At 38.8% G+C, this 21,773-nt stretch overlaps 1 protein-coding gene across 4 annotated transcripts in view; it reads left to right on the top strand.

Annotated features, from left to right (window-relative positions):
• The window catches only part of NRXN3 (neurexin 3), a gene marked incomplete at its 5' end in the record, with an annotated part of 1,312,545 nt that overhangs the window by 351,512 nt on the left and 939,260 nt on the right, over positions 1-21,773 (top strand). For all 4 annotated transcript variants that reach the window (XM_081316144.1, XM_081316146.1, XM_081316147.1 and 1 more), the window contains one exon: positions 1,211-1,594. In XM_081316144.1, coding sequence (XP_081172270.1) covers positions 1,211-1,594 — 384 coding nt within the window. The remainder of the gene's footprint in view (positions 1-1,210; positions 1,595-21,773) is intronic.

Genomic DNA, 21,773 nt, shown 5'->3' with positions numbered 1-21,773 from the left:
TAAGCTGAAATCCCTCCCTTTTGGTATTTTATTTTAAAGACTTTGCAGGATGCACTTTTATCATACATAGACATATTCCAGTGGCTTAAATTTGTGGGCCAAATGTTCATTGGTACTCTGGAATTCAGTCAAATCAGTGGAACATGTGCCCTGAAAGATGATGCAGTAACAATGCAGTGTTAGGCTTACAGTAAAATTGGCTTATCCTGTGCTACCATATTCTTCACCAATAATTTTGCATCAAACTGCCAGTGTCAACGTTGTGACAATTAAGAAACTGCAACCATTTTACCTTTTGCTTTTACTGCTGTTTGAGATATTTAGATGAAAAGGGGGATGAGGGGATTGCTCGAGCGGTTTCAGTTAGCCATAACAATTGCAGCTGTGTGTGAACTCAGGGTCAATGTTAGATAAAATTTTGGCGGGTTGAGAAGTTGGAAGGAGAGCCCGAGTTTTAGAATAATTGGTGAATGTGATTTATGGCAGCCTTTCTGGGTGGGAATTACAACTTGTTACTTTGTATCTGGGGGAGGGAACTTCAGTCTTGGGTTCAACTATGTAAGTGCCAATACTCTGTTTCCTGAATAAAATGTTCTTTAAGGAAGAAATTTTTGCCTTGAAGTTTTTTTAATTGGTGTCATCTATCAGAACCATGACAACCAGATTATTGCAGTACAGATAGTCCTTGTTTAGCGACTGCAATTGGGTCTGGCAACTTGGCTGCTAAGCAAAGTGGTCACTAAGTGAAACAGTGACTGAATATTGATCTTACTTCAGCTTTCTTTTGCTTTACAGACCTGCCAAGTCAAAAGTGTGAGAACTGATCACAAAGTTACTTTTTCATCACCAGTGTCCCTGTGAATAATTGCTAAATTAGGCTGTTGCTAAATGAGGACTACCTGTAATAGCTTTCGAAACCATGTATAAAAATAGCCTTTGGAACTACTGACATCATCATAGAGCAATAGATTTGTTATGCTTCATAGATTTTCTAGTTTATCAAGATAGTTACTATACAGTCTGACAGTTCTGCTAGGAGACAGTAGCATGTTTCAGGACAAATGTTCTCTGTCCTCTGTTTAAAGAGAAGTCCTTGATCTTCTATACTAAATTTTTCACCCTTCATCAGAATTCAGACTACACAGGAAAGTGATTTACTTTATCTCTTGGACTCTTCCTTGACCTTCCTTTCTAATTTCTTTCCTTCCAGGTACCATTTCAGTGAACAGCCGACGGACACCTTTCACTGCAAGTGGAGAGAGTGAGATCTTGGATCTGGAAGGAGACATGTATCTGGGAGGACTGCCTGAAAATCGGGCTGGCCTTGTCCTTCCTACTGAGCTATGGACAGCTATGTTGAACTATGGTTATGTGGGCTGTATCCGAGACCTCTTCATTGATGGGCGGAGCAAGAACATCAGGCAGCTGGCAGAGCAGCAGAATGCAGCTGGTGTCAAATCTTCCTGCATTAGGGTCAACACCAAACAGTGTGATAGTTATCCCTGTAAAAACAATGCTGTCTGCAAAGATGGCTGGAACCGCTTCATCTGTGACTGCACAGGCACTGGCTACTGGGGGAGAACATGTGAACGGGGTAAGTTCAGAATTCAGAAAGAGATTTTATCCAGAGTTGAATGTTGTTTGTGTGGCGTTTTAATTTCTTGATACTTTATGCTACACCTAGGCATTTTATAGCCCCTGGACCACATCTGGCCTTTGGCTGTCCCTATCACTACTCTCTGATCACTAGGTCATCAGGAAAAGAGTTTTTAATCAAAATGCTTCTTCTCTGAATCTGGCCATTTTTTGGCATTCAGTATCTTGAGGATTTCAGCCTTGGTTGCTTCCAATGAATTGACCTAAGCAGCAACTTGTGAATTAAAGGGCAGATTGAAATGTAATTATGCTCCAACATTTGTTTCAGCACAATTCTTACATTAAAGTAAAAACAATAAATAAAATAAAAACAAATGCACAAATATATTTTGAGATCTAAACCACACTGCATCATCAAAATATGAAATAATGTCTGTTTTTCATATCTATGCAAATCTTTCAAAATGGGAGCTTTGTAATAAATGGGGACACAATTAAAGCATCTCTTTTTGAAACAAGAGAGCAACCATATCTTTTTCCAGGCCTGGGCTGTTGTTTTGTAGTACCTCTCAGTTCCCTCTTTAAGTGTATAATATGCAAAGCCATTTTCTTTGCTGAATGTATGGAATTAGTTGATATACCATCTACATCTGTTTTGCTTCAAATGGTCATGTTAATTCAGGGCCAGCATTATAGGTTATCTGCCAAACACTCAAAATGGCCCATAGCTAATCTTGCTGATCTGAAATTGAACTTACTACAACTAAATCATTTTATTTGTGGCACTGTTGCAATTTCTATTGCCACTGCTGTTTCAAACCAGCCCAACTAGTTTTCCAGTTAGGTGACAGTGTTTCTAGGTAACAGTCAAGTTAACACTAGGTTCCTTTGCATCATACACTATATCGTATTTACCGATATGCAGTGCCCATCTTGACATTTGAGTGGTCCACAATAATACGGCAACCAACTGGCACAGAGTGAAGCTTATTGTTGAGTTGGCTCAACTTTTGTTCAATTTAGTGCTACATGAAGGATGGGGATATGATTCACTAACAGCTACAGTGTATAATGGCAGTCTAGGAGAGCACTTGTGTCTGAATGTTAAGAGGAAATACTCAAATTCTGATCTAATGTGGGATCATTAGCAATATCATGCTAAAGGGCTACTAAAGTCTGCCATCAGCCTGTATCCATTGAGAAAAAGCTGAAGGAGGATTAATGAAAAGGTAAAATGATATTTTAGCATGGAAAATTGTGTCTGGAAGATAAAAAGGATGAAATACAATACAGAATAATGAGTGAGTGAAAGTGGTTTTAATAAAGACAGAAGGGATGAAAAAGGCATTAAAACTTGTGCATAGTTTGGTGAAATTATTTGCATATTATAGTTTTTGGGTTCTTAGGTTGGGTTATTAAGATTCTGTTAATAAAATAAAAGCTTCTGACAATAAAATAGAATTAACTCATCTGGCTATGTTTCCTGTCTGATTTACCTTGCAACACTGACATCAATCTTGCAAGTCTGAAAGTACTTTTCTCCTCTGTCCTTTTTACAGCACACAAAATTAGGGAGTTTTCTGAGCTGTTTGTCCTGCCCGTATTTCTGCTGTGGGCTCAGCTGCTTTTTATTTGACTGTTCCTTTGGCTGCATCTCTTTGCCCTGTTTCCCAAGGTCATTCCCACATACTACTTTAACACCCATGTCCTGGACTAACCCAAGTTTGTAAGAGGAACATTGCATGACAAAGAAAATGATAGTTCTCTCTCCTCAGAGCAGGGAAATGTAAATGTATAGGCAGGTATATTGTTGTTGTTAGTTGCAAAGTCGTGTCCGACCCATCGCAACTCCATGGACAATGTTCCTCCAGGCCTTCCTGTCCTCTACCATCTTCTGGAGTCCATTTAGGCTCATGCCTACTGCTTCAGTGACTCCATCCAGCCACCTCATTCTCTGTCGTCCCCTTCTTCTCTTGCCCTCAACCTTTCCCAGCATTAAGCTCTTCTCCAGTGAGTCCTTCCTTCTCATTAGGTGGCCAAAGTATTTGAGTTTAAACTTCAGGATCTGGCCTTCTAAAGAGCAGTCAGGGTTGATCTCCTCTAGGACTGACCAGTTTAATTGCCTTGCAGTCCAAGGGACTCGCAGGAGTCTTCTCCAGCACCATAGTTCAAAGGCCTCAATTCTTTGGCACTCAGCCTTTCTTATGGTCCAACTTTCACAGCCATACATTGCAACTGGGAAGTCCATAGCCTTGACTATACACACTTTTGTTGGCAGGGTGATGTCTCTGCTTTTTAGTGTGCTATCTAGATTTGCCATGGCTTTCCTCCCCAGGAGCAAGCATCTGCAGTGATCTTGGAGCCCAGGAAAATAAAATCTGTCACTACCTCCATTTCTTCCCCATTTGCCAGGAATTGAGAGGGCCGGATGCCATGATCTTGGTTTTCTTAATGTTAAGTTTCAACCCAACTTTTGCACTCTCCTTTTTCACCCGCAACAAGAGGCTCTTTAGTTCAGCTTCACTTTCTGCCATTAGAGTGGTATCATCTGCATATCTTAGGTTGTTGATATTTCTCCTGGCAATCTTAATTCCAACTTTTGTTCATCTAGCCCTGCCTTTCTCATGATGTGCTCAGCAAATATGTTAAACAGGCAGGGCAACAGTATACAGCCTTGCCGGACTCCTTTCCCAATTTTGAACCAATCAGTGGTTCCATGTCCAGTTCTCACTGTTGCTTCTTGACCCACATATAGGTTTCTCAGGCAGGTATATACAGAACCGTAATAAATGATTAAATTGTAGACCTGTAAATAAATTTGAACTAGTGGGTAGCACAGAGCAATCTAAAATTAGTAAGTAGAAAGTAAGAAGTAAGTAACCCTAGGAACAAGAAAAACAAACTAAAACTTTGGAATTATAAATAAATATTTATTTTGAAGCCAATTTCATAATAAAATAATTTTGAAGGGCATTGTTCAATCTCTTGTTTAATTCTAACTCCCACTCCCCCAACCCCCTCCCCAACAATATGCCTACATCCAGGCCCCTAAAGATTTGGCCCCTTATATCTCAGTTTACCTCATCCTGGTCAAGGTTTTCCACAGCAGCTCTTGCCCAGCCTGGCCTGACCAAAGGATCACCGCTTATAGCAATTTGAAGTAACTCTTAAAAGGCAGGGATAAGAGGACATGGCATCCCATGTCTAGCAGACTATTTTCTCTCCTTCTGGTGCCGTCCACTTAAGAGCAGAACAAAACTCTCTTCTCCTTGCCTGTCATCCAAATGATACTGCCAAAGAATAGGCTCAAAGGTGAGTTCATACCTTTGCTTGGTCAAATTCACTTTTGATCTTCCTCCAACAGACATCAAAAGATCTTTTCTGATCATTTATCTTTCAGAGCTCTTCTGGATTGGCTGACCAAAACTGATCAAGGACAATCACATCCTGATCTATGGTCATCTTCCAACTCTATCTCTCAAAAATGGAATTAGGTAGAACTGCCAGTGAGGTTACTGGGAAAATTCCCAAATGTCCTTTAGAATTCATCACATATTTTGATGAACATATTTTGTGTTGAAATAATTCCAAACCTCACTGACACCACTGTGGTGCTTTTTTTCCCTTTCTGAGGAGGAATTTGAACCATGCAGATGGGCCCGGCAGGCAAACAAGTAGGAGAACATTTTCAGCCAAAATAGCATGTAAAAATAATTTATTTTAAAGCCTATAGTTATGGCATGACCTAAATGTTTCCATTTGTTGTCTCTCTAGGTCATCCTATAACATGGCTTTTCTAGATCAGTGTTCCATCTGTTGAGTCATCTGATATGCATTTAGTTAAGTAAATAAACACATGGGAGTACTACAATAATATCAATGTAGTCACTAGTTGACCAATAGATAAATCTGATTTTACTTTGAAGACTACCCACATTACAGGAGCAGAAATTTCTTTCTATTCAGGTACTGTTTTGCTGCCATACATTAAACATGGATCTCCACACATATAGTTTGCCAGCTAATTCTTTAGTTTATTTGGTGCAGTGGATTTGTGCAACAAATTTTAAATTAATAGTAACATTCCCAGTTTTTTACACTCTGTTGGGGGATTGGGGGATCTGTCTCTCTCCAGATATACCTAGATTACATTTCTTGCCTAATGCCTAACAAAACAGGGAACTGTAGTTCAGCAATCTCTATGTTCCCATACCTGTTCTAGAAGGGATTCTTACTCTTCCCCTTGCTTAATCTTGGCACCAACTGTTCTTTATTATCTTCTTTGCTGAGTACAGCTTATAAAGGGCAATGCATCTGTTGCTGGTTATGTGATAGTAAACAAAGATCTTTAGTTTCCACTTTATTGTCTGCCAAGTACCTTTACTGCAGCATCTCTTAAAAGCTCTTTAATGAGAACACACATCTGCCAATTATATATCCAATAAACTTAGAAGCTATAAAATTACAGGGCAATAAGATGTGCTACAAAATTATTTACTGCTTGGAATGAATTCTGTAGCTCTTGCTTTGTATCTTATGGTTAATAGAATGAACTCTTTTAATTCCCGGCTGTACCAAAAAATGGATGAAGATTTCTTTAGCAACAACCAAGTTACACATTTTGAACATGCATCTCCAGACTAGAGATCATCTGGGAATAATCTTGTTAAATGAAAAATCCTTTCATATCTTAAAGATGTTCATTATCAATTTACAGGCTAATGGTAATTGCAGAGTTCAGTATATTTTATAGTATATTCTACCTACTCTGATTACCAACCAAGTATGTCCTAAGATCAGGAGTAAAGGTTCAAGTGCTGGGGACATGAGGTCTATTCACAGGAAACACGAGGTTTCTTTTTCTTTGGTCAATTCTTCTTTACTGGCCCCTCTGGCTTCCTGGCTTCTGCCAGAGGGTTAAAAGATCATTTTATTTATTTATTTTTTAAAAATACTGTATAGTCTGGTATCTTCTTTTGATTGTTTGTATTTGATCATAGTTATATGAAGGTAAGCAGTGTGCAGCCGATCTGGAGAGCACCGGGTCATAGGGGCAATCATGGCATTCTGCAAGGCTTGTGTACCTTGGGGAATTGTGTGAGGCAAGCTTTTTGAGTGGCAGTGGTGGCACCAGGGCTAAAGCTGAGGCCCAGGCCTCTAGTTGAAATTCAGCCTCAGGCCTGTCGCCAAGTGCTGCTATTTCAGTGTGGCCTAAAAATGGGGGGGGGGGGGAGGAAATAGAGAATTGCAAGATCCAATCTGTGTCAGTCATTGGGACCAGAGGTTTTGGACTTTTGGAATTCCCTGAGGATGGGCTCCAGCACAGGTCCAAAAGCTTGGAAGACTAAACCTTTGGTCCCGGTGACCAACCCAGTTTGGATCTTGCAACATTATCCTGGGACACCTATATTTACCGTCATTTGTGAAATAGAGAATTGTTTCTTTTTTGTTGGTGGGGGAAGATGACACATCAGCAAAGTCACATTAGGCATTTTCTGAATTTTTGACACCTTCATCCCAAAAGGTTCTCCATTACTGCAATATAACAAGTGGGGTTTATAAGAGAGACGACTAAATATGAGATATTAGTTTTCATATGATGACCTGGTTGACCTATGGATTCTTGAAGACTTCTAAAATGTAGAAAGTCCTCAATGCACTGTATTCACTGCCATGTTTTAAGGCTATATCAAACAATTACTTTTGACAGTCTGCTGCATGGATATCATATTAAATTCCTAGATACATATCTTTGAAATATGTTTTCTGAGCCTGAGGTGTTGATACAGAATTGAAGAGAAGCAAGCAAACAGACTTTTCAACTGTTGTTGAATGTAGGTCTGGGCAGTTTCCACAGAAAATATTGATGTCTTCTATATTTAAATATATATAATGATGCTTTGAGGTATGACCAATCCTGTACCAAAATGTCTGTGCAGCTTACTAATTATAGTGTCTATGTGAATAATGACTGCATAGTAGGGTTGATTCTATTATTTGAACATCATTTCAGAGCATTTCATTGTTTTGACAATTTCCAACAATATCTTTCCTCTTGATACCTGGAAAATCTTGAAAGCATATGAGTCAGCAGCACTACTCTATGTCCCTCTGTGAAATAATACATAATGCGACTGCACAATTTATCCAGTGTTTCCATTTCTTAACATAGTTTTTTCCCCTTACAGTGATTTGGTATTTAACAGTGATATACACTGAATCTCCTTATTTGATATCAAAACTGAGATACTGGTTATATACTGCATTTATGTAAATAGATGAAAAATTCTGAAAAATAACTAGATAACCTAAAACTATAACAAATCCCAGGTCCTTTTTACTTTTCTGTTCCAGGGATCCAAGGGGGAAGATGTGTGATAGTGAATATAAATGATTTGCAAACGGAGTGATTCCCCCCACCCCGCCCCCAGTTTCTAAATAATGGCCAGGTTGAAATCCTATTTTAGTATACATTGTTGCTAGATGCTGTTTTTAATACTAGCTTCATAAAATTTGAGGGAAGGCTCATTGAAATTTTAGTTCATGGCTAAAAGTTTGAAATGTATTATAAAGGCAAACTGAAGCAATTGGTTGTTAAATGTAGAAAAAAATACCCTTTGAATTTGTCCTTTAATTTGTCCTTTATTTTTTCCTTAAAAGGAGGACCCTTATTTATTTAGTTAATTTATATGGCTGCCCATGTCACAGAAGTGGCTCTGAGTGGCAGATAAAAATTGAAAAAAAACACAATAATTATAAACAAAAACACATCATGCCCAAGGCAAACAATATGTTTCAGACCTAAAATCCCATCCACAACAGAGCTTGTTTAACCTGGCCCAAATTCCTTGGGAAGCAGCCAGAACTTCAAAGTGTTACAAAAAGCTGGTCTGGGCCATCTGCATCTCCAGAGGGATGCTGTTCCAGAAGGCAGGCACTGCCCCAGAGAAGGCATGTCTCTTGGGTCCAACGAGATGACATTGTTTGTTGGAAGGGACCCAAAGCATGCCCTCTCTGCTAGAGAGGGGTGAGCAAAAACAATGGGAGAAAAGCACTTCCACAAATAGCTTGGCCCTACGCCACGAAGGGTGACAAAGAGCTCCTTCTATTGCATCTGGAAGCTTACAGAATTCCAGTGACTAGGAAAGAACAAAAGGCTGAATCTAAAGTGATTTATTTTATCATTGAGAATGTCTGGGCTAGGAATGTGAGAGAACAAACTTTAGGCATCTCTGAAATTTTCCTTGTGTGTTGTTTTACAGGGCTTATTGGGAATCCAGTTAATGTAACATTTTAAATTTTAAATGTAGGCAAAATTTCCATCTGAAAGTACATACTGGCAAACTAACCTGAATGCTTGATGGCTTAAATCGTCGTCCTATGTAATTCAGTAGCTTCTTTGCTCTGCCAAATTAAAAGTCAAGACTCAGAACTGGTTCTGAAGAAATTCTGACGAAATGCACATTAATATGGCTGTGAGGAAGACTTAAATAACATCTGAGAGACATTAACTTCCCACTTGTTTTAAAACATGATTCAAGAACGTCATCTGTTATCTTTCTTAAACTATGAGTATTTATGTAGCTGAAATTTAAGCTATCTGTCAAGGGAGATACTAGCACTATCGAATAGAAATAAACTTAAGTAGATTTGGTTTCCTTACTTTCTAAATAAATTGCATAGATTAGTGGGGAAAGTAATTGTTTTTCATTTCCTTCAAATTCCAGTGATTAGTAATCTCTGGATTGGACCATTATTCTTCTTCCAACATAGAAACATCTTGCTACCCATTTCATCTGGAAAGGGTGAATCTGCAAAGGGTGTATTTTCATCAGAAATGTCCCAGCGTATCATTTTCTCATCACTTTCCCTCAGCTAAACCAGCATGAGAAACATTTCTGGCTACATCTTAATGGAGAGCAGATAGGGCAAGCAGAAAGTAAATCTGATAATTCAGTTGCCCCTTCAGAAGTGAGAAAAACAGATCCAAAGTAATCATAAGGCTGCCCATTAGAATCAAAACCAACTAACCATCACCACCAAAAACAACAAGCTAGGTGTGTGGCCTAGCTAGTAATTGTGTGCTTTACTCATAATCCATGTGACTGTTTGCCTCAGAAAGGAGAACTCCTTTCCATATGCTCATATATAAGCACACTCAGTATCTCTTTTCAAAGCCTCAGTTGTAAATTCTAAGTACAAGCTCTTATAGTTACTTTGTTCAAACATTGTCTTATCAGTCCATAATGATTTAGAAAAATATTTCTCCCCTATTGAAAAATTATAAATGAAAATGGGCAAACTATGAAAAAATGCATTTTGCACTGAATCAATCATGTGTGTATGTGAGAAAAAAAATGTGTTTAAATGCATGCAACAAGGGGAAGATTTCAAGCTATAAATCCAACAACAAATGGCCATATTTTTATAAATACCGCTAGTTGAGTTTTGAGTTGCTAGCCCTTTATGGATATAAATGTGAAAGTCACTTAAGGTACAGTATGTTAAACATAAACTTATGAATGAAAAGAGTGAATGCTAACAGTGCATATTGCAAATATGGGCATATATGGGCATATTGCAAATATGGGCATTATATACTTTAAAATAAATCCAGATTTGCTTCTGCCAATTATATGAGGTAATCTTGAATGTTGAACGTCTCTTCTGGTCTACTGAATTGCTTATATAAATTTGCTGGAGCTCAGCAAAGTCAGCAAGCTGTATTCAGGAAAGGATGAGAATAAACTCTAATCTAGCTTCCACTAGGAAATTACCTGCCAATCTTGCAAACTAGTGAGACCATGATGGATGTTTGTGCTTGTGCGTGTGTGCATGTGTGTGCATGTGTGTGTAGAGAGAAGGATACACAGAGAGAGATAGAGAGAAAACACACACACACACAAACACACACACACACACACACACACACACAAACACTTCTAAAAGTAAATGAATGGTAAATGAATTAAGGAGATTATAAAATGATTCACTGAGGCTCAGGAAAAAGGAAGTATTTAAAACATCTCTAACATAGAATAGATGGATATTCAAGTTTTATTTCTCTGTAAGAATTCAGCTAACTCCCATGTGAATAAATTGAGAATGCTTATTTGGTTTCCCAAATTCCATATCCTACTGTCTAATTTCTTGTCATTAAATCTGAACTGTTAAACTCTATGTGAATTTTGCTCTCCTGGCCAAGTTCTGCTGGGAGGGATGTGACCATAATGTAGAGAGACATAAAAGGGAAGAAAGGGCTTTCACTTGGCCTTGAATTAGTTCATTTTTTAAAGTTTATGCCCTTCCTGTTTTTACTGTAGTGCTCTACTGTTTTCTCCCAACTAAAGGCCGCCAATCACACTTAGATTACAGAATTTCAAGAATCTCATTTTTAGTTGCTGATGTCCTATCTCTGTTCTTGACTTTCCCCTTTCTCTTACTACTGGCACTGATGCAATAAAATGCCTCAATAGGATTATGGCTGGGAAGTAATAGATTGATTAGTCATGCCAAGGTGATTTCCAATATTTTAAATTACCATATTGACCTTGGAAATTTTATCCATGAAATGAATTTATTTCATTTTAGTGCTTCATCTTAATCCAGTCCAGTCTGACTAGAAGAGACAGTGGACCCAAGACTTCATAATTCTTTTCTGTCCATCTCAGAAAAAGTGGAATGATTTCACATTGACGCTCAACGTTAATTGATTTTCTTTTCTCTCACTCCCTATGTGAAGATATCTAGTCCCCCCTTGAAAATTCTGATGGATGAGCTAAAGTTTTTTTTGTCAAAAATGGAGTACGGATGCAAAAGAACAGCTGATGCCACTGTTTAGACATATCAGAACTGATGGCAGAATGGCAACATTCACCTTTGCTTAATTTAGCTGTTTGATCTTTCTTGCATCATATTTGGTAACAAAGAGTGCCCTAAATCTAAATCTAGATTGGATGCAAATAAGGAAATACATTACTGGAGTCACATTTCAGAACCTTTGATGATGGTGATGATCGCTAAATCTGAAAAAATAGAATGTTCCCAGGAAAGAGTTAATGTTCTTATATTGTCTTTTCATCAAATCAGGAACCAGTTACCTCACTAAGTTCTTGTATTTGTACTTGCAGTGCTCTTCGCACTATTTTCAAGCAATAGCAGGCTTTTAAGAAATTATTGTCAGTGCCTTCTACTGATTGCATCCAAATCAAAAGAACCTTTTGATCTTAACCAGATGTAGACATGGGTAACTAAGCAGGATGTAAAGAGGGTAAAATTGTCTTTTATTGTTTGATTGTTTTCTTTTTAAATCCTGCTTTACTGTTTCTCTGAAGTCTAACTAAACTTTTAAGGAAAAATGAGAAGAGGGAGAAAAAAAAAAGAGGAATCTGGATAAAATAGGCCTGGCAATGATTTACCCATCCACCACTTGTTTTGCGGGAGATAATTACAGATACTGTATGTAATAAAATTACAGTCATTATAAATATTATAAATTTAATAGCAGCTTTGAAAAAGATTTGAATACATGAGTCCTCAGGATGGGACCTCTGACTTAGTATTATATGTGTTAAATAGCGGGTTCTTTGGCGCAGGAAAGAAGATGCGAAGCTAAGTACAAGGTAACTCATAGTTGATTTTGTGCAGAAACTGTACTGGGGAAAAGGCTGCAACTAGCCACAATATATAGTCTAGCCCCTAGGTGGCAGCCAATAGGTTTGAATCAACCATTGCCACCTGGAGACAGCCAATTGCAGCACAGGAGACTTGTAGTCTGGGTTGCTGGAGAGCCGTTAGCTGCTCCAGCAACCCACGTGGTATTCTTTAAGAGCCCAGTACATAACAATATGTATGGCTGAGTATATATAAAAGAGTTATAAATATAAATTGAAATAGTGCATTATCAGAGGAGAAATGTAAAAAAAGAAATACTGGAATGAAATCTTTCATTAATACAAAGGTCACCACTGAGAGATGAGACAAAATACCTGACAGTGGTAATGTGAAAAGTAAAGAAGAAAGACTATAAGACTTTGTTTCTAGTACTACAGTATTTTTATGCCTTTTCATAACATGGATTTTAATGTTGTGAATCCTTGACCTTTAACTATAATATCTTTTGAATCCTTACTGACCAGTCTGTTTTCTCAGTTAACATAGTTTCCTGGGTAACAATGATATTCCCAGAATCCCAGAGGAGGAACATATATTATAGCTAATATTCAGATGTATCTCTGACCAGATATTAGATTTTTTTTATATTGAACTGGAAGATTTATTTCATTTTTATTTAGTTTAGTTATTTGTATGTATTAACTGCTCATCTGTAATTTAGCAGATGGCAGAATTTTAAATATAGATTTTCTAATTGAATTAAAATCTAGTTTTAACTTAGATCTTATCCAGTAATATTAAAGTGGCACATTTGAATTACCATGTAGCAAACAAAATAATTGAATTATACATATATAATCTGCATGTTGCATAGACCAAATTAATAGTACATTATTCAGTAATCTAGAGCCAGTATAGTATAGTGGTTTAGATGTTGGATTAGAATGTGGGAATGCTCAGTTCAAATGCAGTCTTAGCATGGAAATTCATGCAATGTTTTTGAATTGGCCATTTTCTAACTTAGTTCAACCTACTTCATAGATTTCTTGCTATAGGAGAAAAAGTGATGAAAGATCTGCACATAAGTTATATTGATCTCTTGAAGAAAAGAAAGGATAAACATATGTCAAATTAACAAAGAAATAATAGAATACCTTAGAATGTTATAAGAACCAGGCTGTTCTTGCCATGCAAAATCAGATCAAGTCCATCTTGTTTCTCTCTGCTTTTGGGATGCAGGATATAAAAGTATTCCTTTTCAAAAATCATTATTCTATGGCATATACTGCTTCTGAACAAATTTATCATATACAGCACATTAACAAGAACATGAAAATGTTCATTTCAATAAATCACTAATTTTTGACAGTCTTATTCTTTTGCACATGAAAATTAAAACACTCAGAATATGAAGTTCCTTGCAGGTTTCAAGAGGAACGAAACAAAGAAGTTAACATAATTTTGATTAAAAAGTCCCCAATGTCTATTTTTGATGTCATTTTATTATCCACTACTATCTTAAGTGAGTAAAATGGGGAACAAGAAAAAGAAAAGAAAACAAAGAAAGCAAAGTAAAGGGGAAATATTGGGCAATAGAAAAATATTATTATACAATATTATAAATGTGCTGTTTACATATTCAAGGGGCTTCGCGTTTCCTAAACTCAAAACCCTGACTAAAAATGGTTTAAGATAATAATGGATCACTGAAAATATTACTATTTCACAAAATTGTGTGAAAGTTTTAAGAGGATGTGAATTGGTATTGACTTTACAGAGCATGTAGTGGCAATGCTAACGGACCCAGAGAGGAAAACAATTAGAGCATTGTGTTAGAAAAATAATTTATATATTGTTGTTGCTTTACAAATAAGGTTGGTGCCATAGAATTCCATATATATACTATATATGTCTCTCCTTCCCTATGGAATACGATTATCAATCTAGATACCAGTCTTCTTTTAAGAAACCAGCTTTCAAAACAAAAACGAAAATAGAACAAAATTATTTCTCTCTAGTTTATAGCAACGCTTACCAGTTTGAGTCACTTTAAGTTATATGGACGTCAAACTCCCAGAATTCCCCAGTCAGATGCTGAGCATTTACATATCTTAAAGTTGGTGAAGTTGAGAAACACTGATTTAGACCAACACTTGTCAAAACCTTTGTCTTGGCTGACATCAAGAAATGACATTCTTGTAGAACTCTGAATCTCATCAAGGCTAATTGTGACTGCTTTTTGCTGCCACTCCTTCTTATATGCCTATTCTGAATGAGTGTACTACCTGGCCAGTCCAGGATAATTAAGAAAAAGAAGGGGGGAAAAGCACTCCCTTCCCCCAAAGAAATAAAAATCAGGTTGTACAAATAGATTTGTTCATGAACAAAGAAGAATGGCTAGTTGGAATTGCTGCAGGATTACTGCACACAGGACAATGCATCCTGGGAGAGTCTTCTCACTGGCTTACAAACCCCTGCAACTTAGGACAATGAAAAGGCAATGACCATAGAACCAGTTCTTATCTTGCTCTTTCTGTTTAGGCAACAGTACAGATTGGTGAAAGGAGAAAAGCAAATGAAGGGGCAGGAACCATCAACATAGTGCAAGTGGTCCTGCAATAGGAAAGAAAATGGCATAAACCTTTTTCTAATATGGAACTGAGCCTGCTGTGGTAACATGGTAGCACCTCATACACATTCTTCTCTTGCACTGCTTATCTAACTCTCCCTGTAACGAGTTTCAAGGAAGCAACCTAGTTCTATGAAACCGTTTTGTATATCTGGTCAGGAACAAATATTTTCAGACATCAAGCCATTCTGCTTATTTGTTTTAAAAACAGGATAGTTTCTATTTACTGGATTGGAAAATATTCCTATGAAATAAACTTTAATAATTTCCCAACATTGTTTTGCTTGCCATTTTTGTCTGCAATGCTCCCATTTCATGGAGTCCTGTGGCTTTGGAGTTATAGAGGCAGGAGTACTTCAGAACATAAGGCATTCAAAGGAAGAATGCCAGCTGATTGCATTAAAGACCTAACAATTCTATTTTGCCATTATAAAACATTACACCACAGCTTTTTCTTTCTTTCTTTGCCAGTTCTGTTGTATAGAAACATAATTAAATTTATCTATTAGCTTGGCAAAATTGCATGACACCAAGGAGGTACATGGTCCTAAACAGTTTTGATCTTGGTTAAGACAATAAACTCAAATGCCATCTTTGTCTTTCAAAAATATGCTGTGGAAAAATGATATCTGGGATTCATAGTGAAACTAATGAAAAGACAGTACAGCCACTGTAGAAAAAAAATAGATAATTCAGAAATAAAAGAAGTCTGGAGGGAGGGGCAGAAAACAAATTCATACATATTGAGAGGTAGAGCTTTCTAGGACACGAATTACAATTATATTCCAATTATATTAATATTTATATAGATAACCACCTGCAATTCTGCACTAAGCATGAGAAGCATAAATCAAAATGTCTTTAAAATGGTGGAAAACATAGAAACTAGGGCTGTTTTTAAACTGCAGTTAAAATAAGGACTTTCTTACACTTTAAGAAGGTTTCAACCAATGAAATGATGGAGCCTGACATACATAATGTGCTGACATAAAATGTTCTAGGACCATTTACATGAAAGCATTAAGAAACCACCCTAAAAAGCTAGTAGACTGAAACCTATTGACCAACATTTCAGACAGTAGAAAGATATCTACAATTTGACCCAGTAATATGTAAAACTGATCCAAGTTTCCATAGTCTGGTTTGCAGTATTGTTGTACTCTTCCTTTGAAATATTTCTCTCTTTCAACCACCTCTTATCAGTTCTTTATATTCTTAGATTTTAGTAAGTTTTTTGTGCATTCACATTGACTTCTGTGATCTTCCATTATTATTATTATTTAAAACCCTGGAATAGTTGCAGCTTCTTTTTAATATTTCCCTTCTTTAGGAATTCATGAGTATTTTGAGATTTCTTCATCTACATTATCTATTTCTACTACTTTTGCTCTACTAAAACAAATTGTATCCTACAATTATTATATTCCAATGTTGGGAATCATTCCACGTTTTCTACTATGCCTATTAAATCATATTTGCCTAAGAGTTAAAATTCTGAATAGGATTCTCACCTCACACAGCTTCTTTGTGATGCTGCACTTCAATGGCAATTGAAGTGCTCAATTACTAATCTAGATCAAATGTTAATATATATTGCTAGTCCATGTATGATATGCCATCAGCCAAACAAATAAATCATTATTGGACACTCCACTTGCATATAATACAATGAAATTATTCTGCCATTCTTCTTTAGTTTTTAATTTCAAAGACATGTAATTAAATTTTAATCATAACCCAAGAAACCAAAGTTTAAGATGGCTCAAGATTGTTTTTGTACAAATATATAAGAACTCCACTAGTCCCAAAGACAGATGAATGTGGTAGGATTTAGAAAAAAGCAGCATTCACTGATCTAAATCTTTCTGTGGTTTAGGGCCATGTGGCTTTGGATTGATGAAATCTACACTTTTTAATCCATCCCAACCTCAACCAACACTGGGCCACCAGTTGGAATTGTATCAGGTTAGGATTCAGACAAAACTAGTTACAGTTGTATCAAGATGTCAGGAGGGGACAGTCTATATTGGAATTGTCTCCATTATCTTGAGGCTCTAACTTTGATTGCAAAAGGGAAAACTGGGTTGGGAGTCTCTGCCATCCTATCCAGTGGTCAGAGATCCACAGTCTTAGGGCTGATCCATAGGTCTAGTCAGGGGTGTCAAACTGCTGGCCCTTGGGCCGGATGTGTCATCCGGAAGCCGCACCCACCCCATTGCCAGCAATGGCAAAACCCGATACGTTGTGCAACGTCACGTTACGTCGCGAGTTTGACATGTCTGGTCTAGGTTGGCATAGCTTGAGCACAGGACTCTTTTTTTAAGGTCAACCACATTCAATGTCATCTTGTATCAGCCTGCAGTCTGTTGAGAAAGCAATCTCTGCCTGCCTTGTCTTGCTAAGCACCAAAAATAGTGTTTTACAACTTGTGCCAGCACAAGTAGTTATATACGTAATAGTGTTAGTTATATAATTACACAATTGTCTATTATTCACAATAGTAAGAATACTTGCTGTCCTGCAGTTACTGGTCATTGTCTTTTATGGATATTTTGTTGTAGGCTGCCTGCTTCCTTCTAAAGGGACCTTCATTGATGAATCTGTTTGCTTGATTTTCTTTGTTTCACACTTTACTAGTAGACCAGTGAAACCCTTTTTTAGGTTACTGTAGTCAGTGCAGTGGAGAAAGGCTGGGATTTTATCAAGCCTGCTAAATCAAGGAAATGGCAAGCTTTCTTTTCTTTCCTTCTTTTAAACTAGATGAAAAAAATTAAAGAGTTCTTCCTACGTCACCTTCTAGCTTAAATAGAGGAAGAATAATAACGCTGTGGCTTTTCCCCCCCTTTTAATAGTCCACTGATTGCACCAAATAGGAAAATGTCAAGAGCAAGAAGGAGTCGGCAGAGGGGGACTCAGGTAAAAAGCCTATTAATGGAAATATCAGCTCTTCAAAGTAGTACAGGCGAGAAAACAAATTCTTGACTGAAACTCTTTATTGTTATAGTCTATAGAATCTAATTCTTGAGAACTGGACTGTATTTTCCTTCTCCCTTCTTAACACAGTTATGGGGGAACCAGTTTGAGTTTCTTTTTTATGCTTTCTTGTTTCCTGGACTTAAATATGTTTTTGTTTTTGTAACTGTTGCTGCATAGTTTCTCCAAGGTCAAATCTGTAGCTATCTGCCCCAAATAACATTTCTTCGAACATTAGTCCATAGAAAGGAGAGGAATTTTTCCTGAAATCAATGACTGGGTAAGGAAAGACAAGAATCTAGCAGTCTGATGTTCTAGAAAGCTAAGTTTAGAACACCAGGCTATCATTATGGCCAATGTAGAGGAATATGCTAAAATCTAGAAAGAGATTTCTTAAACCTGTTTCATTACCATGGAAAGCCAAGAAAATAAACACACGGATCATTGAAGAAATCAGTGCAAAGTTCACACTCAAGGTAGATATTAATTTACTTTATTAGATGAAGACCTTCTTCTCTGAAGAAGGCTGTAATGCTGGGAAAGATAAAAGGAAAGAGAAGAAGACTAACAGAAAGGTGGATTGACTCACTTACCGTGGGTGGGATGTGTGCACCATTGGCAGACCTGAAAGACCAAGTTAGGGAGAGATTATCCTGATGAGAATCTATGCATCATTAAGAGTCAACATCAGCTTGATAATACATATTCAATCACTTAGTATATAATCATGATACTGTAAACCTCTGCCCTGTGAAAAATGTCAGCCTGTTCTCCTTTTTAGATTGATGTCACTCACAACAATGAAATAATTGAAATGAAATAAATAATCCAGTGCCAACCAGAGCAAAAGGGACAATTCTACCACCATTAATGGACTACTTTGGAAGCTATTGGTGGCACAGTAATTCAATTAATTTTATTAGAATTAATTAATTTGTAGGATCAAAGAGCTGGGTAAGCAGCACTTAGTTCACCTTGGGTGATCAAAAGACGCTATTGGATGTGCGTTAGTTCTGATTAATATTCAAATGGAAGACTCAGGAAATACAAAGACTATAAGGTACATTAGAAAGTTAAAAAGTAATACTGTAAGTAAGCAGTGCAAGCTGCTGCTGTATAGTTACAAGAATATAGTTATCAGGAATCGAGGTTAATTTGAAGCAGATTTTACCTTTAAAACTGTGATTTCTGTATTGTTGCCAGCATTAGTATCAGTCAACATTGAGCAATTGTATAGCTGTGCAGATGTTATGCAAGAGTAAAGTGATGCAGTTGGATATATAACAAAGGATTTAAGAACTGTCTTCCCACCTCCTGGTGTTTTAAACACCATATTGTTTGAACTTAAATTTTAAGTTTAGAAGGTGCATCTTAGATCCCCAAATTAAATGGCATACTGTAATTTCCCCCCTCCCGTTTGCATGCTGTCATTATCCACCTAATTGCTGCCTTCTCTGCTCTGTAATACTTCGCCAGTGCTGATTTTTTTGTCAGACTTAAAAATATTCACTTGTTTACAAGTAGGATGGTTTGTCTTAAATTAAATGTAATAATTATTCTACATGTTTCTCTTGCTTTGAATTCTTTGTGGCAGATGGAAATTGCTTATTTCACTGATGGGTCACAAGATTTGTTGCACTTTGTTATTCTATTTATTCAATCATGCAAAACCACAAATAGTTGTTTAATGGCAACTTGAGTTTCTCAAATACATTAAAGTTCTAAGATGTTTTTCCTCCTTTCTCACTATCTTCTCCTTCTTCCTCCTTTATTGGATGTCAGGCTGGATGGCCTGAAAGAAAAGCAGTCGAAGGCAGCAGCTCTGCAAGCCTCTGCCACCCCCTTTGTTTGGGCCAGGCAGCTGAGAGAACGGGGCGGCAGAGGCTGGATGGCCCGAAAGAAAAGCAGCCGAAGGCAGCAGCTCTGCAAGCCTCCACCACCCCCTTTGTTCGGGCGAGGCATCTGAGAGAACGGGGTGGCGGAGGCAGGTGGATCCCCATACGGGGGTGGGGACGCCTCTGGGTCCTTGCACAAACGGCGACGGGGAAGGCAGTACTTGGCAAGCGGGTGTGGGCGATGCTGCCGGCAGCAGAAGAAGGAGGTGCGAGCTGTGAAGAAAAACTCTTCACACTCCGATTCTTCCCAGAGAGGGACTTTCATTACTTCAGAGATGTTGTTTTTATTTGGGAATTAAATTTCACATATGTTCGGCAATGTTCACGCCAAAGCAGGACACGTGTGCACAGTACCATAATCGAAGCCATGCAAGGAGCCAAGCTTAGTAAAAAGCCTTTTCCTCCACCCGAGAAGCAAAGTAAAGGGTTCCCAGGGTGTGCGCTTACGCTCAGTTGTATGTTTGGAACCCACATGCTCCATTTGTAGTTACGTTGTCCCCAGGTGGGCTCTTTATTGCTCAGCTCACCTGCCTTGCGGCAACCCACCCTTTCCTTCCCCCCCACTACTAGCCTTCTCCCCCTGCGTTCGGTTGGCCTTGGAGCCACTGCTGGGCAATGCCATTTGTGTGCTACCAAAAGGTGGTGATCCTGGGAAACCACTCTGCCCGGCCGGAGGAAAGTGGAGGGGGCTGTCCATGGGAGGCACCACATGGCAAGAGGTGCCAGGCGGCTGCTCTGCTGTGAGCAGTGCCTCAAGAGCTGAGCATGGGTGGGAGTTGGACGTTTGGCGGGGAACAAAAGGATCGCTGTGGAAAAGGGAGCTGGGTGGGCTGGGCACATGCCGAAGCGATGGCTGGGAGGATAGCAGCGAAAAGGGGACCAAGGGAGGGGCAGCGGGTTTGCGCCGTTCCTGAGCTGTCCAAGTCTGGAGGGCAACTCACGAGGCGTCTGGGAGCTGGCGGGTGTTGCCTGGTGGAGAGGCGGGGGTGGCAGGAGTTTGCAGGTGAGGGAGGGGAGGCAGGTGAGTGCCAGAATGCCAGGGAGATTCCCACTTTGGTTTCCCCATTTGCTGGGCGGTGGCAGGGTGTGAAAGAGCAAGTGGTTGCACATGTGAAGTCGCAGAAGATGCTAAGCCAGAGGCAACCCTCGGATTGAGCTGCAGAGAGCTGGACGGGTGGGGGGGCAGGGCCAGTGCATGTCTCGCCTTAGGCTCCACTCTTCACTGAAGCCTGTTCTGCGCATGCTGCATGCGCGGACGCATTTTGCGGCTCCCACTTTTTTCTTTTGTGAGGGAACCGGTTCCAAGTGGCTCTTTCACCGTTTCAGGTTGCCGACCCCTGGTCTATACTGAATATATTGAACTTAAATATGAGCCAGCAGTGTGATGCAGCTGCCAAAAAAGCCAACACAGTGCTAGGCTTCATTAACAGAGGGATAGAATCAAGATCACGTTAAGTGTTAATACCACTTTACAATGCCTTGGTAAGGCTACACCTGGAATAATGCATTCAGTTTTGGTTACCACGATGTAAAAAAGATGTTGAGACTCTAGAACAAGGCTTTTCAACCAGTGGTACGAGTACCACCTGTGTTACATTGGCACCTGGCAGGTGGTACGCGACCATCCTAGAAAAGTGGTAGCGGGGGAGGGGAATGGCAGCACCACACAAGCCTGAGTGAGAGACGGCTGAAGCTGCAGAGCTGTCCGGGCTCAGTGGAAGTGCCAGGATCAGTGCCAGGCTCCAGCTGGAGCTTGGCGCTGATCCTGGCACTTCTGCTGAGCCCAGAAGAAGCGCCGATCAGCTGGAATGTTGCAACATCTCCAGGGTCTTGTGATTTACATTCAGATGCTTGGCAACTGATTCATATTTATGATGGTCACAGTGTCCCAGGGTAATGTGAAATGACAAAAATCTGCTGCAACCACCCAGCAGATGGGGGGGGGGTAAAAACAAGCACCTCCCACCCCACCTCTGCTGCCAATCCTCAACAGAAATCTTCACAACAATGAAACAATGAAAACCTCAGACAGGAGGAAGAGCGCCGCTGGGTGGGCAGGCAGGTGT

This window comes from Vipera berus (assembly GCF_964194415.1).
Source record: "Vipera berus genome assembly, chromosome: 1".
NCBI lineage: Eukaryota > Metazoa > Chordata > Lepidosauria > Squamata > Viperidae > Vipera > Vipera berus.
Note: the sequence above shows the minus strand (reverse complement) of the source record. Positions and strands in the feature narration are given on the sequence as shown.